Here is a 17,360-nt window from a genome sequence, read left to right on the forward strand (position 1 = left end):
CAAGCCCTTAAAAAAGACTGCACATATGCACCTCAGTGTAAAAACAACCTGCTGTGCACGTTCATTCTTTTTTAATGTCTTTTAACTGCTCCACTTTTGTAGAGGTGTGAAGCTGTTAAAAAGCAGTGACCGATCCATTCTTCAGGACACTCACTAGTGGAAAAAAACAAAAGCCGGTGGCAAAGCCATTAACTACACAAGTAGAAAGACACACAAAAAAAAGATGCTTCAAGAACAAGTGACCCAGCTTTTTTTTTTTTTTGAGAAACTCATTGGGTGTGTGGACATTTTAAAAAGGTCACCATGTGGTTAGGGTTTGCCTTGATTTTGCTAGCCTTATTAGGGAGAGTGACTGAAAGCTGATCTGAGATCTAGAGAGGACCCAGTAGTCCCAGTCTCATAGCGTGGAGAACTCATTACGACTTGGCTGGCACTTATGTACAAACACCAAATGCTTATGGAAATTATCAGTTTTTCTATGAGGGCAGCATTTTCTAATTCTATGGGAGGCAGCACTTTCTAATATGCACGGCTAAAAGGTCATATGGCCAAAGCAGAGGGCTGAACAAACAAATTCTTCTTATTACTATAGTAAAAAAAATTCTTACCAGAAACTTTGAAATCAATGTATTGTGTTTGAAATCCTGAATCTGCGGACAGATGCAGAACATATTTGTGTATATCAGAAAACGTAACTTCGGAGATGGTCACCATCACTTTGACATCTGTCCATTCAATAGAAATCTTTCCATCTTCTGGCTTCTTCTTTGTAAAGAAATCACTTTGAAGAAATGTCTCTTCAGTGTCTTCATTTTGTACTTTGATGTTCACAAGCTTATCGTTCAGGTCACAAGTGATGGTCACGGATTCCCCACATGGACAAATCTCACTTCTGCAATTGGCATTAAATACTAGTAGAAAGGAGAAGGAGGAGACATGTTAATGTCCTATTTGTTAAAGGGTACCCATCTTGTTGAAGACACAGTCCAATTTTTTGTCAGCACGTTAAAGAGCTGTGTAGACTGATGTATGTTTTTGTTCTAAAATATTTAGTACAAATGATAATTTATTCATTAAATATCTGCATATTCACAGTTTAGGAGTCCAGTAGGTGGTCCTACTCAGTGACTGACAGTCCACTGGACTCCTAAGCAAAGAATAATCAGAAGTTTAAATTAACTTACTATTTCTACTAAAACTTTACAAAAAATATATAGCATGATATTTTCAGTGAATTTAGCTCTTAAACATGGTGTTTGGTGGTATGCTGATCATCATAGGTTCGCTTTAAGTTTCTGCTGCATAGAAGAAGTCAGACAGTACTGTACTTTTGGGTTTACAGCAGCACAATACAACATATCCTTACATGAGTAAGGATCTCATGTGCATGCTCTTCACAGATATAGTTGATTTAGTAAGGGTCTCATGTCCAGATCTTCAGTGTACAAAGTACTAATGTCTCCACCAGAAGGTTGAAAACTGTCTATCTAATGCCCCCTGTAGGTGGGTACAATACCCTGTAAGTCAATGCCCAAAATTTGAAAAAGCTATGTCAGAAATTTCTGCTCCTCAACAGGACAGGGTTGGGTTCTGGTTGGCTGTGTATCAAGGCCTTCTGAAAAGTCAAATACGGAATTACAGAATAACCCCGTATAGAAGGAGCTATGGAGTTTTCTTCATTCTGGTGAGGAGGAAAATTTCAACCCATTAAGTATGAAAATGTGACATTTAATTGGGCATGGGCATTTTTTTTAAATCACCTAAACAGTGCCAACTCAACATGTCCCAAGAGTAGTGCTGTGTGAGTGTGTCACCAAACATTGTGTAGAAAATTAAAGAGACACTTCAGCCAGTAATATAGAGGATCAGCAATTTAGGGGCTCCCAAAAAGCTATACCAGATCTACCTCATTTTTAGATATGTCCCCCTGCATAGGTTCTAATATTATCAAAATTTTACACCATGATTATAACATGCCCGTGTATTGTTCCATGTCTGATTATGCACAAGATACAAAATTAGTTCCCATGAGACACCTGGCGCCACCACATGTAACCCAAACCTCAGCACCTTCTATAGCTGTTCTGGAAGCATACTTACGATCACGGCAGGATACTCCATGGATGATGAGCAATAGCACAAGTGATCTTGTTTGATCCCAAACCATTTCAGATGTTTGTTTTTTTTTATTTGTAGGCAAGGACCTACAGAGAGAACAAAAAAAAACCCACAAAACATTTCAGTGATGCTGCACAGAACAAAATGTAAATACTTTGAGTAGACATGAACACTGGGTGAATATTACTGATGGCATTAGCACATAATTAACATTACTTACTGAGCTTAGCGGGGGCCCAGTGAGATCAGGGTAAATAGGTAAGAGGGTACATAGAGATAAGGAAACACACCTAAAGGTACCGTCACACTCAGGGACACTGCAGCGATATAGACAACGAGCCGATCACTGCAGCGTCGCTGTTTAGGTCGCTGTAGAGACGTCAAACACAGCAGCTCCAGAACGATGCAGGAGCGATCCTGTGATGTAACGGCGACTCACTTATCGTTCTCGCAGGTCGTTAGCTCCATGTAAAACATTGCTGGCATCGTTGCTTTTGCTGTCAAACACGACAATACACGCCGACCTGACGACCAAATAAAGTTCTGGACTTCTAGCTCTGACCAGCGATATCACAGCGGGATCCAGATCGCTGCTGCGTGTCAAACACAACGATATCGCTATCCAGGACGCTGCAACGTCACGGATCGTTGTCGTTCTCGTTGTAAAGTTGCTGAGTGTGAAGGTACCGTATTTTTCGGACTATAAGACGCACCGTACTATAAGACGCACCCCCAAATTTGGGGTGAAAAATGCAGAAAAAAAGATTTTTTATAAGATGGGGGTCCGTCTTATTGTCCGAATTTAAGATCTCTTACCTGAGGGCAGGCAGTGGCAGAGCAGGGTCACAGGAGGCATGGTGGTGGCAGAGGTGAGGTGATGCTGAGGTGCGGTGGGCGGAACGGCGTGCACCTGAGCAGGGTCCCATCCTGCTTAGGTGGGCGACGCCATGGCCTGGTGTCCATGGGGAGGTTGCTGTGGCGGTGGCAGACGTGCGGTCACTTACTCAGGTGGCAGCGGCCAGGGTCCCTTCCACATTTGAGGTGACGCCACAGCAGTAGTGAAGGAGAGCAGCAGAGCTGGGTGGTTTTCCTGGTGGCGGCGGGCTTACCGGCATTGTGGCGGCGACAGAGGTGCGGGCATGATGTGGCACGGTGAGCTGTATGGCGTGAGCAGGTCCCATCCATATTTGAGGTGAATCCGCGGCCCGGTACTGATGGAGAGCAGCAGCGCTGGTGAGTTACGGTATTTTCCGGTGGCGGCGGCCATCTTTCTGAGGCCGCGCGTGCGCAGATTCACTAGTCTGCGTCCCAGAGCTTCAGGAAAATTCCCTTCACTGGCTCCCCATTGCCCAGAGACTCCAGTACAAAACCCTAACCATGACGTACAAAGCCATCCACAACCTGTCTCCTCCATACATCTGTGACCTCGTCTCCCGGTACTTACCTACACGCAACCTCGATCCTCACAAGATCTCCTTCTCTACTCCCCTCTTATCTCCTCTTCCCACAATCGTATACAAGATTTCTCTCGTGTATCACCCCTACTCTGGAACCCTCTACCACAACACATCAGACTCTCGCCTACCATCGAAGCCTTCAAAAAGACCCACCTCTTCCGACAAGCCTACAACCTGCAGTAACCAATGATCGACCAAACCGCTGCATGACCAGCTCTATCCTCGCCTACTGTATTCTCACCCATCCCTTGTAGGTTGTGAGCCTTCGCGGGCAGGGTCCTCTCTCCTCCTGTACCAGTTATGACTTGTATTGTTTAAGATTATTGTACTTGTTTTTATTATGTATACCCTTCCTCACATGTAAAGCGCCATGGAATAAATGGCGCTATAACAGTAAATAATAATAATAATAGTGAGTGCAGCTCTGGGGGTATAATACAGGTTGTAACTCAGGATCAGTATGAAGATAAATAATGTAATGTATACACTAGCCAAGTCTACCAGTACATACAGTATATCCTATGTCTATTCATGCACTGCTCTAAGTATTTAAAAAATTATGAGAGTGTTATTACAAAAGCTAAAATTGTAGGTTTTATTGACTTCTGCTTCTAGGTAATATTTTAGTCTTTGACCTGAGATATATTTTCTGAGACTCATCATAATATACAGCATATTATACAGCATAATAGTTCACCAACATATTTCCTAGTAAATTCCTCCCCAAAGTATGGATATTAATGAGTGTTTTCATATGGTGGTCTCCTTTTTGGCTAATAAATGTAAACTAGGAAATCTACTTTATCGGATTATCCTTGCTATTGAAGGTTCTAGGGTGAGATAAATGCCTTTTCAGCTCCTACTTTATAATTACTAGCCTCCATTGTATCTACGTTGTATTAAACCGTTAATTATGGGGGGTGAGTAGGACTGTTGTGGGTTGGTTCTATCGAAAAGAGAAAAGAAAGCTCCTCATAGCATCATCGAAGAGCCATAGGTTGCAGTATGGGTCTCTCACCTTAAGGTTGCCGTCACACTAGCAGTATTTGGTCAGTATTTTACATCAGTATTTGTAGCCAAAACCAGGAGTGGAACAAATAGAGGAAAAGTATAAAAGAAACATATGCACCACTTCTGCATTTATCGCCCACTCCTGGTTTTGGCTTATAAATACTGATGTAAAATACTGACCAAATACTGCTAGTGTGATGGCAGCCTAACTCTTCTGAACCAGCATGGATATCTGGAGAACTGGGAAAAGTCCCAACTAAGTCCATGTACCAAAATAATTCTTGGTATGATGGACCCCATATTCTTGGGCTCCATAAAAAAGTTTGCAGACATGACTTTTTCTTTGTCTCCAGACAGAATTCTGAATCTGGAGACAGCACTGAAGAATGCAATTCGTCATCCATATCTGTCAATAAGACCAGTCATGAAGCTGCTGGAGATATTAACATCTTCGCTAGAAGCTGTCCACTGAACACAAGCCCACTTCAGGAAAGTTCAATATAATATTATTCTCCAATAGTCCAGACACTCTATTTGTCTTGATCATATGATTAGACTCCATTATGAGACAATCCAAAATCTAACAGGGGCTAAAGCTAATTTTCAGAGCAAGAATTTTCAGGCCATGTAGGTGCAGCGCCCCAGAGTCCTGGTCGTTGCAGTACTGTGGCTCCGCCACTATGGGGAGCCATGGTGCGTCTGATGGCACTGAAGGAGTTCATCTGATCAGGTATCACAGACACCAATACATTTCACAGCCGGGCCTCCGGGGGGAGCTAAGGGTTCTATTCATTAGGCCACTCCCCACCATAGTGGGTAAACTGGGGGTCAGGCAGGAAGTTAGATCAGAAAGCTGACTGGATTGGACGAAGCAACACCTAGTGGCAGAGGGTGTTGTGGAGGAAGAGACAGTAGGGTCTCTGTCAGGGGTGGGATCCTGACAGAGGCTTGGCATTGAAAAGAACGTAACGGGTCCGCGCCAGCTCCGGGAAGCGGCGGGACCCAAGAAAGGACTAGAAGCGAGATAGATTGTGCTGAGTGAGAAACGAAATCAAGCAATAGGAGAATTCCAGTAGGGGTCGTGCTGTAAGACCGGAGCAACACCCTACTGAGGCGCACTACCGGTGGCCGGAACGCCGAGGGAGTATTATAACATTCAGCTTCAAGCAATACTCTAAACAGCGGCAGGACAGTCAGTTTAAGGCGGGCTGTCTAACACATATCACCTATGAAGTCTTGGGAGGCAATTGCGGGAGAGGGGCGTCTCTAGGGTCCCGGAAGAACTCCAGGCCTATCCGACAAACGGGTGCCGTTCTAACTGTAACATCAGGAAGGGACGGAAGATTAGAAGAACATCATTTAATCGAGTTGTGAGGGAACTTAAGAAACAGACACAACGGTTGTGGGGTACTTTCCGTAAGCACAGCAGGGAAGGACTACAACACATAGCGCTAAGAAGGAAGGCACCGATTTCCACCTGTGAAGTGAACTCTGGAGGTGCCATTGGACCGGCCGGACTTGCGCAGCCTGGTGAACCGTATTCTGGACTGAGGACTCAGAGATCTCCAGTAAAGAGGTAAAGAGACTGCAACCTGGTGTCCTCGTTATTTACCGCGACCTGCACCCCACAACTGCACCGTTACAACACCACTTATTGCACCGGACGTCCCCCACTGACAGACAGGGCCACGGACCGGGTCTAGCCACCGTGACAACCCCAGAGCAGAGACCCAGAGGCCCGGCTCCGGGTACCCCTCGGCCCTGCGGCGGTGTGGGGGCGCTCCAAACTTGGCGTCACGAACAGGATCTACTTAAGCCTGAAGAATCAGGTCATGTGTGCCTTGGAATTGTGATTTATCGTGCTTTGACTGTGCTTTATTACAAAGACTGTGTGCTGTGCCATTTGCCGCCAAAAATCCGCCGCCATTACAGCGCTGAGGAGAGCGCAGGAAGAGAAGAGGGGCGTGAGGTGGGCGTAGACAAGCTGGAGAGCGCGAACAACAATGGCCGCCCAGTCCAAATATTTCTGTGTCTTGAGGACGTGTCCGTCAACAGCTGAGGTCCGCCTCCTGATCCTGTTTGGAGGGTGGAGACCATGGAGACGGGGCCGCCCACGAAAGAGACCGCGGGAAGAAGACGCGGGAGAAGAGACAAAGATGGCAGCGCCAGAAACCCCGCATGAGAAAGATCGGGCGCGGAGAGAGGTTGGGCAGCCCGATGTAGCCCGGGGTACACCGTCACCGTGGGAGCTGACCCTTGCCGGGCCAACGGTGGGCCGACCTCCCCGGCCGCCGTTGGAAGAAAGCATGGCCACGGCAGAGGCCCGGCAGATTGCTGCCCGCCTGGAGGCCGACGCCCGCGTGATTGCTAGGCTGGGCCAGCCCACAGAGATCTGCCTGGTTCCAGTGCCCCCTGCTTCTCCCAACCTGGCCGCGGCTGAAGGTGCGCCGCAGGCATCGGGCCTAAAGATCACGCCTGAGGCCGAACACCTGCGGCGCTTGATGGCTGCATGGCGAACCCGACCTCGGCCGGCCGTGCAGGTGGACCTGACCCCACCGCGGAGGTTCCCTCATCCCACTGGGGGGTCGTGATTTCTTTTAACCCCCAATATGGACGCGGGGTTATCCAGGAAATCGGGGAGCCGCTACAAATCCATGTGGATCGGGAAGAGGTGGAGCCCTGCAGCGGAAGATTCCCCCGCGACCTAGAACCCGGTGACGCGGTGACCTACACCAGATGGAGGAGGGCTACGGGAGAGGCTGGCTGGGTAGCGTGGGGCGTGCAGCGATGTACTGCCTTCCAGGCTGCTGCCGGAACACCGGAGGAAGATGATCCCGTGGGGAAAGCAGCAGAGCCCGGCCCCGCGGAACCTCGAGAAGCCCGGTCTCGCTGTGCCCCGGAGGGACGTGTGCGTCTGCCAGTGAGAAGGGCCTCCCGGCGAGGGATTTTATCACTGCTGGGACCGGAACGGCGTCCTGGCTCACCAGTGCGATCTGTTGGCCTGGTGAGACCGGATAGGAGACCCCCACAGTAAGATTTTACTGCATTTCTTTTACTGTAAATAGTTACTGTTTTATTGCTTTTATGTTGCTGATAAACCCGTTCAGGGTAAACTTCTAAAGGGATCCTTTTGTTGACTCGGGATCCCTATTGTTTTTAGGTTATTTTCTATTTTTCCTACGTTTTTCAAAAAAGACTGAGAAATCATGAACTGTGCATGATCCGAACTTCTTTGTATATAGTTTGCACCTTATTAAAGGCGCTCTCTACTGGTTTTACTTAAACAAGGACTCTTTGCGAAGATACCGCACTGGAACCTTTGATGAGTATAGACTGGTAGCTTGAGAAGATGTGCTACCTCACAGAGATTTGGTCCCCTCTTAAAGGGGATGTTCATTTGTTGCACGTAAATGGTGATATTGCTTTAAGACCGGTAGCAATAATGTCAATGGAAGAAAATGCTGATAATATTTACATGTAAAAGTTATATGTATGCCATTTGTTAATTGTAAAGGAATGCTGATAATGTTCTCTGAAAGAAAAAGTAAAAGGAAGTAATGAGAAAGTTTAATGTTGTGAAAAGAAGATAGTTGATAATGTTGATAAGAAAAGGGGGGGGATAGAAGGTAAACCCTGCGTTCCCCATCGAAAGTTAGTAATGTGTTACTAAGGACAGAAAGTGAACCCGTAAGGGTTAGTGGGTGAGTCCTTATAGGAGCCAAGTATACCCGGCTCAGTGTTCTCAAACTGAAAGAAAAGTTATGTTCTATACTGTGTATAGTAGTTGAAAAGGCAGTAGGCCCTGGCTGAACGGGGCGGTCCTGTAACAGAAAGGAGAGGCAGTAGGTCTGGTGCCGATAGGACAGGCGGTCCTGCAGATCCAAAGTAGGAGAATGAAAAAGTTAAAGTGCCTTATAATGTGATTATAGGAAGGTCTTTAGTGGATTTAGAGTGTGAGTCCTTAAAGGCAATGTTAAATTATTGTTCAACAATTTTGCACTTAAGTAGAATGCCCGGTTGGGTAACAGAAGTAAATTATAGCATGTTGCTATGATATTTTTGCCATGTTTGTAACGTTCAAGTGTCCTTACCTCCCATAAAGGGAAGCCTGTTCAAGTATACTTATTGTCATTGCACTCAACAAAATTGTATGTCTTTTTGCTAACTTGTATTGTTGTTTTCTTCCCAGTCCCGGAGTACTGTGTTTAACCAGGGGGGAGTGCAGCGCCCCAGAGTCCTGGTCGTTGCAGTACTGTGGCTCCGCCACTATGGGGAGCCATGGTGCGTCCGATGGCACTGAAGGAGTTCATCTGATCAGGTATCACAGACACCAATACATTTCACAGCCGGGCCTCCGGGGGGAGCTAAGGGTTCTATTCATTAGGCCACTCCCCACCATAGTGGGTAAACTGGGGGTCAGGCAGGAAGTTAGATCAGAAAGCTGACTGGATTGGACGAAGCAACACCTAGTGGCAGAGGGTGTTGTGGAGGAAGAGACAGTAGGGTCTCTGTCAGGGGTGGGATCCTGACAGAGGCTTGGCATTGAAAAGAACGTAACGGGTCCGCGCCAGCTCCGGGAAGCGGCGGGACCCAAGAAAGGACTAGAAGCGAGATAGATTGTGCTGAGTGAGAAACGAGATCAAGCAATAGGAGAATTCCAGTAGGGGTCGTGCTGTAAGACCGGAGCAACACCCTACTGAGGCGCACTACCGGTGGCCGGAACGCCGAGGGAGTATTATAACATTCAGCTTCAAGCAATACTCTAAACAGCGGCAGGACAGTCAGTTTAAGGCGGGCTGTCTAACACATATCACCTATGAAGTCTTGGGAGGCAATTGCGGGAGAGGGGCGTCTCTAGGGTCCCGGAAGAACTCCAGGCCTATCCGACAAACGGGTGCCGTTCTAACTGTAACATCAGGAAGGGACGGAAGATTAGAAGAATATCATTTAATCGAGTTGTGAGGGAACTTAAGAAACAGACACAACGGTTGTGGGGTACTTTCCGTAAGCACAGCAGGGAAGGACTACAGTAAAGAGGTAAAGAGACTGCAACCTGGTGTCCTCGTTATTTACCGCGACCTGCACCCCACAACTGCACCGTTACAACACCACTTATTGCACCGGACGTCCCCCACTGACAGACAGGGCCACGGACCGGGTCTAGCCACCGTGACAACCCCAGAGCAGAGACCCAGAGGCCCGGCTCCGGGTACCCCTCGGCCCTGCGGCGGTGTGGGGGCGCTCCATAGGGGCCAAATAGATACACCAAAGATGGAAGTCTCAAGATTGAGCCATCTCTACACATCTCATAGGAATCAGTCTGGCTTTGCATTGCTTACAGAGTCTTCTTTACAAACAGGAGGATCTAGTACAAATGGACAATCTATCTGTGTCCTTCTACATGAACAAGTAAGTTGGAGTAGGGAGCAAATCTCTATCCAAAGAATGTGCTTGATCATTCTACATGAACAAGTAAGGGAGGATAGGAACCAAATCTCTATCCAAAGAATGTGCTTGATCCTTCTACATAAACAAGTAAGGGAGGATAGGAACCAAATCTCTATCCAAAGAATGTGGTGAATAATGTCTTGGGCAGTGATGTATCAGAGGGACTCCAAATATGAGAGAGGACAGTTTGGGTTGGAATGTTATCAGACCACAAGAGACCAGTTCCAACTCCTTCCATACATATTATTGGAACCAAATTCAGCAGTGAGATTCCAAGTTTTTGCTCTTTCCAAAAATTGGACAATTCTATAGCCATAGACAGTCTAACCATCTATTGGGTAAACCAGTTCATTTATCTGTTCTCTCCATTTCTCTTCAGTCCAAACATTCTGCAGAAAATCAAGAAAGGGCAACAGCTATCATGGTTGATCCCTTTTGGCACCACATGGCTAAGCTCCCTCTCTAATTCAATATTTGGATTGAGGAGAAATTATCTATGGCTTCTGGTCCAGTCAGATCTGCTTATGTAAGAGAATGTATTTTACCCAGACACAGCTTGTCTTCTGCTCACAGCCTGGAAACTGAAAGGAAGAGTTTAATCAACTCAGACTTCTCGGAAGAAGCAATTTCCACCATTCTTGGTGCTCATTGTCCCTTTACTACTAAAATATATAGTGGAATTCAAAGGATCTTTCCTGCTTGTTATTCTGACAAGAAAGTTTCCACACTTATGATGCCAAATGTTCTTCAATTCTATATAGAAGGATTTAATAAAGGCCCTAATGTAAGTGTAATACTCAAAATTCAGTTTTCTGCGATTTACTTTGCATTTCCTGGAAATTTGCCAGAACTATTTGGTCACAAAATTATTTTAAGCCATGCCCAACCTTCGTCTAGCAATTCATTTTTCAACTCCTTCGCTGGATTTGTAAGATGGTGGTTGAGGACTACTCCGTTGTTTTACAATGTGTGAATGTGTTTTATATTAATCTATAGTGTGGTAGTATGTTTATAGGTCAGCAGATGGCAGTGTTGATTTAATTGTCATCTTTGAGTCACAGTCTCTGTGGGGTTTGTATAGAGGGTTAAATGTAAGTCCGGCCCAGACTGGAGTTTGTGGGTTAGTGCCAGGAATAAGAAGTTAAAGCAGTTAAAAGGGTTTTCCACTACTAGGGCAACCCCTTCTTGATCGAAATGCTTGCCCCCCTCAAAAACTAATAAAACCTATATTCATCTCTCGTGCCAGCGCCATTCCCACATTGTTGGCACTCAGAGTTCTCATGCGGTGTTGTGACACGTGAACATCAGTGCCCAATCAGCGCTGGCATCACTGTCGCCTTCTTGCAATGTTTAGAGCATGAAGAGGAAGTCCGGGCAGCAGCTAAACTCTGACTTCCTCTTCCTGCTCAAAATATCCGAAGGCAGGGACAGCGACGCCATCACTGATTGGTGCCCTTGTCACATATCACAACACCGAAGGACAGCCCCGGGAGAATGAGAGCCTGCACTGCGGGAACAGTGCTCACATGGGAGGTGAGTATACGCTTTATTATATTATTGGGGCCAAGCGAGGGATATGAGAAGTTGTCTAGTGTTAGCAAGGCAAGTACAGAATACCCTCAGTAAAGAAGAAGATCATTCTTGGGTGTATGGGAATTAGGGACAAAGGAAGCAAGTGTCCTCAACAACATTGGTGGCAGTGTTCAACCTGGCACAGGCAAGTTGGGGAACCTACAGTGAGAGAAAAGAGGAACATCTCTAAGAGACTTGGTGAGAATGGCTCTAGCACTGGACTGGCCTGAGTGAAACGGTGTCAGTGGGTCTGGGCACGTATAGGAAAAAGATAGTGGGAGAATCTCTCTTTACTTCTGTTTCCAAGGAAAGATTGGTCTGAGTGCAGTTCCACAGTGAAACCGTCGACCCGGGTAGCGCTACCCTAGTAATATGGATGTCCTTTGCTTAAACTGTAAACTTTTAGCAACGTTTATCCAGTAGTAACATGCCTCTGGTGCAGAAGTGAACAAGGGTAAATCCTGCTACCTTTCTATGCCGGTTGTTTGAGTAATAAAATATACTTTGTTTTTTAACAAACTGTCTGGTTTCCTTGTCATGGGAATGGAAGCATCAGGTGCCACATAGACTGTGGCATGGAACAACCTGAAGGTATCTAAGGTAACCGCATCACACACACACCCAATGATCCTGTTTTTCTGTAACGTGTCGGGTTGTTGGACTAATGACACTTGCCTACGGCTACCGCCCTGGACACGTTTACAGATTTATCATTAATTCTCAAATAGCTTCTCCTTCCATCATCTGAAGCATAGGAAGATGGTAGGTTAAGTTGTTTTTCTTGAAAGGCAGCATTTTTGTGACAATTGCTTCAGCAAGATGGTGAAAGCGCTATCATCTAAAGCCACTTATTTTAGAGATTTTAAAGATAGTCTGGGGGTGAGAACGATAAGTCACTTCTTGCCATAGATGTATTCTGATCTTTGAATTATTTTTCTAGGTCTTCATTTCTTTGACTTTCAAGATCAATGTGTTCATTGGTTGGATGTACAGTAAGGAGAATCCTTATATACTGAGGGAAGGTGGCCAGTTTGAAGAAAGGAGAAGCTTTATTCTTTTAAGACTTTGATCTCAATAAAGGAAGAATAGTATGCACATCTACAGCTGCTTCTCACAAAATTAGAATATGATCGAAAAGTTCATTTATTTCAGTTCTTCAGTACAAAATGTGAAACTCATATTATATAGAGTCATTACAAACAGAGTGATCTATTTCAAGTGTTTATTTCTGTTAATGTGGATGATTATGGCTTACAGCCAATGAAAACCCAAAAGTCATTATCTCAGTAAATTAGAATAAATAACAAAAAAAACCTGCAAAGGGCTCCTAAGCGTTTAAAAAGGTCCCTTAGTTTGTTTCAGTAGACTTCATAATCATGGGGAAGACTACTGATTTGTCCAGAAGGCAGTCATTGACACACTCCACAAGGAGGGTAAGCCGCAAAAGGTCATTGCTAAAGAAGCTGGCTGTTCACAGAGTGCTGTATCCAAGCATATTAATGGAGAGTTGAGTGGAAGGATAAGTGTGGTAGAAAAAGGTGCACAAGCAACCGGGATAACCGCAGCCTTGAAAGGATTGTTAGGAAAGGGCCATTCAAAAATTTGGGAGAGATTCACTAGGAGTGGACTGCTGATGGAGTCATTGCTTCAAGAGCCACCACACACACACACACAGACGTATCCAGGATATGGGGTACAAGTGTCGCATTCATTGTGGCCACTCATGACCCATAGACAATGCCAGAAGCCTCTTACCTGGGCCAAGGAGAAAAAGAACTGGACTATTGCTCAGTGGTCCAAGGTGTCATTTTCAGATGAAAGTAAATTTTGCATTTCATTTGGAAATCAAGTTCCCAGAGTCTGAAGGAAGAGTTGAGAGGCACACAATTCAAGCTGCTTGAGGTCTAGTGTGAAGTTTCCACAATCAGTGATGGTTTGGGGAGCCATGTCATCTGATGGTGTAAGTCCACTGTGCTTTATCAAGACCAAAGTCAGTGCGCAGCCGTCTACTAAGAAATTTTAGAACACTTCATGCTTCCCTCTGCCGACAAGCTTTTGGATATGGATATTTCATTCTCCAGCAGGACTTGGCACCTGTCCACACTGCCAAAAGTCCAATACCTGGTTTAAAAACAACAATATCACTGTGCTTGATTGGCCAGTAAACTCACCTGACCTTATCCCCACAGAGAATCTATGGAGTATTGTCAAAAGGAAGATGAGAGACATCAGACTCAACAATGCAGATGAGCCAAGGGCTGCTATCAAGCAACCTGGGCTTCCATAACATCTCAGCAGTACCACAGTCTGATCGCCTCCATGCCACGCCACATTGATACAGTAATTGACGCAAAAGGAGCCCTTACCAAGTATTGAATGTTTTTACTGAAAATACATTTCAGTAGACCAAAATTTTGTATTTTAAAATCATTTTTCAAGCTGTGTTATTTAAGTATTCAAATTTACTGAGATAATGACTTTTGGGTTTTCATTGGCTCTAAGCCGTAATCATCAAAATTAACAGAAATAAACACTTGAAATAGATCACTGTTACTGTTTGTAGTGGCTCTATATAATATATGAGTTTCATTTTTTGTATTGACGAACTGAAATAAATTAACTTTTCGACCATATTCTAATTTTGTGAGAAGCATCTGTACATTGGCATAGGTGGATCAGCACTATAAGGCCCATCTTCTGCTCTTCAGATTAAGGCTCATTCCACATCAGCATTCTAGGCTGAATCTGGTAATCCATCTTTGAACTAGATTTGTAAAGCAGTAACTTAGTTGTCTCCGCTTAACTTCACCAAATACTGCAGGCTGGACATTTTCCTGTCCGAAATTTCCTTTTCCTGTAGTCCAAAGGCAAGTCAACTTTCACTTCTTAAATACATTTAACACAAGAGCATAACACAATAGTGTCAGGAATCTTCTTTCCTTTAATAAAGTGTTATTTGTCACTAGATGGTGGCCCGATTCTAACGTATCCGGTATTCTAGAATATGTAGGTAGTATATAGCACAGGCTACGTACTATATTGCACAGTGACGTAGTGTATAACACAACCGACAAAGTATATAACAGAGCTACGTAGTATGTAACACAGCGTGCGTAGTATATAGCAGAGTTACGTAGTATATAACACAGCCACGTAGTGTATTGCACAGGTATGTAGTATATTGGTCAGCCATGTAGTATATAGAAAACTAAGCTAGTACACAAAGGAAGTAGCTCTTGTAGCATCGATACGCGTGGGGCTTCATTCCCTCCCAGCACGAGCACCTTGTATTGCATTTTCTCATCCCTACCCGGCACTTTTTTTGAGCCTCAGGTCTCTTGGACTTGTCCTTATCTTTGGGTTCTGGGCTATATGCCTCTGCGTAAGTGTATGGTCGCCTCTGTGTGGTATTCCTTGATTTAGAATGGAATTATCCTAGTCCCAGGCTTCTGGGCAGTGCTATACACATTTTGGAAGCACTGATAAGGTTGCACAAAAGCTGTAATTTAAGCCCATAGAGTATAGCTGGCAGTGGATGAGTTTGCATATCTGAAATTGTATATATGTGCATTGTTTTGTATTTGATATTAGACTTTGTGTGGTGCTCATTGGCATTTATTTCCTTCTGTCTGGGGGGGTAGCATGTGGCTTACTGGCCATATGCTGTTCTTTGGGTTTTTTAAATTTTTTTAAATGTATGTCTTGTTTTGATATGCCTTGTATTAATAAAGTTGTTGTTTATTTTGATGGTTGATCCCAGTGTTATGCATATCCTTTTTTCTTAGCGTTCTTTGAATGTACTGTTCTATATGCATATGGTTGATCCCTCATTTATTTATAGCTGTGGTGCCCGCTACTTCCTTTGTGTACCATGTAGTATATAGCAGAGCCACGTAGTATATAACATAGCCACGTAGTATATTGTAGAGCCACGTAGTATATTGCACAGGCACGTAGTATATTGCACAGCCACGTAGTATATAACACAGTCACGTAGTGTATTGCACAGCTACGTAGTGTATTACACAGCTATGTAGTATATTGGTCAGCGACGTAGTATATAGCAGAGCCACGTAGTATATAACATAGCCACGTAGTATATTGTAGAGGCACATAGTATATTGCATAGCCACGCAGTATATTGCACAGTCAACGTAGTATATAACAGAACCTACACAGCCACATAGTATATTGCACAGCTACGTAGTATATAACACAGAGCACGAAGTATATTGCACAGCCACGTAGTATATTGGACAGCCACGTAGTATATTGGACAGTCACGTTGTATATTGCACACAGTCACATAGTATATAGCACAGAGATGTAGTATATAACACAGCCCATGCAGTATGTAACACAGCCCACATAGTATATAGCAATGTGGCCACTATATGCGTGGTTAAAAAATACTTAAAATAAAAAATAAACATATACTCACCTTCCGAAGGCCCCTTGAAGTACTGGCGCCTGTGTGCGGTGCACGTGGCAGCTTCCGATCCCAGGGTTGGTAAGAGCGCAGAACCTGTGATGACGTTGCGGTCACATGACCGTGACGTCATGTCAGGTCCTTCTCGCATAGCATCCTTGGCATCGGAACCTGCTGCTTGCACTGCCGGGGACAGCACGCAACGTCGGAAGGTGAGAATAACCTATTTTTTTTTCATATTATTATTATTTGTAACATTAGATCTTTTTACTATTGATGCTGCATAGGCAGCATCAATAGTAAAAAGTTGGTCACACAGGGTTAATAGCTGCGTTAATGGAGTGTGTTACACCGCGGCATAACGTGGTCTGTTAACGCTACCATTAACCCTGTGTGAGGGCAGACTGGAGGGGATTATGGAGCGGGCACTGACTACGGGGAGGAAGGAGCGGCCATTTTGCCACTGGACTGTGCCCGTCGCTGATTGGTCATGGCTGTTTTACCGCGACCAATCAGCGACTTGGATTTCCATGACAGACAGAGACCGCGACCAATGAATATCCGTGACAGACAGACAGAAGGACAGACGGAAGTGACCCTTAGACAATTATATAGTAGATTACTCATTAATTTGCATTCCTAATTGTTCTGTTCCTCTGTCCAAAAGGGCCACACCCTAGCTTAACCCTTAGTCTGCTGCCTCTTTCTTGGTACAGGCAAATATTATAGTAGTCTATTAGTAGTTGTATTCTTGTACGCAGGGGCAGTATTCTAGTAGTTATATTTTGTACATAAGAGGCATTATTAAAGTAATTATATTCCTGTACATTGGGGCAGTGTTAAAGTCATTATATTCCTGATCATACAGGAAGTATTACAATAGTTATATTCTTGTACATAGGAGTCGTAATATAGTAGTTCCATTCTTGTACATAGGGGACAGCATTATAGTAGTTATATTTTTATACATAGGGGCAGTGTTATAGTAGTTATATTCTTGTATATAGGAAGAGTATTATAGTAGATATATTTTTGTACATAGGGGCAGTATTATAGTAGTTATACTCTAGTAAATTGGAGGCAGTATTATAATATATTCTTGAACATACAGACAGCATTATAGTAATTATATTCTTGTACATAGGGGCAGTATTATAGTAGTTATACTCTGGTAAATAGGAGGCAGTATTATAATATATTCTTGTACATGCAGACAGTATTATAGTAATTATATTCTTGTACATAGGGGCAGTATTATAGTAGTTATATTCTTGTACATAGGGGCAGTATTATAGTGGTTATAATCTTGTACATAGGGGCAGTAT

General features: G+C 44.3%; 2 protein-coding genes across 3 annotated transcripts in view; both read right to left on the reverse strand.

The window, feature by feature from the left end:
• Window positions 1-17,360, reverse strand: part of LOC143766102 (coilin-like) — a 946,917-nt gene that overhangs the window by 405,068 nt on the left and 524,489 nt on the right. The gene's annotated exons all lie outside the window — the stretch shown is intronic.
• The window catches only part of LOC143766099 (uncharacterized), a 68,256-nt gene that overhangs the window by 11,536 nt on the left and 39,360 nt on the right, over window positions 1-17,360 (reverse strand). For both annotated transcript variants that reach the window (XM_077253490.1, XM_077253489.1), the window contains exons 2-3: window positions 2,101-2,204; window positions 609-911 (exon numbers count right to left, since the gene is read on the reverse strand). In XM_077253490.1, the coding sequence (XP_077109605.1) occupies window positions 609-911; window positions 2,101-2,167 (370 nt within the window). In that variant the 5' untranslated portion in view covers window positions 2,168-2,204. The remainder of the gene's footprint in view (window positions 1-608; window positions 912-2,100; window positions 2,205-17,360) is intronic.

Source organism: Ranitomeya variabilis, chromosome 4, assembly GCF_051348905.1.
Source record: "Ranitomeya variabilis isolate aRanVar5 chromosome 4, aRanVar5.hap1, whole genome shotgun sequence".
NCBI classification, from domain to species: domain Eukaryota; kingdom Metazoa; phylum Chordata; class Amphibia; order Anura; family Dendrobatidae; genus Ranitomeya; species Ranitomeya variabilis.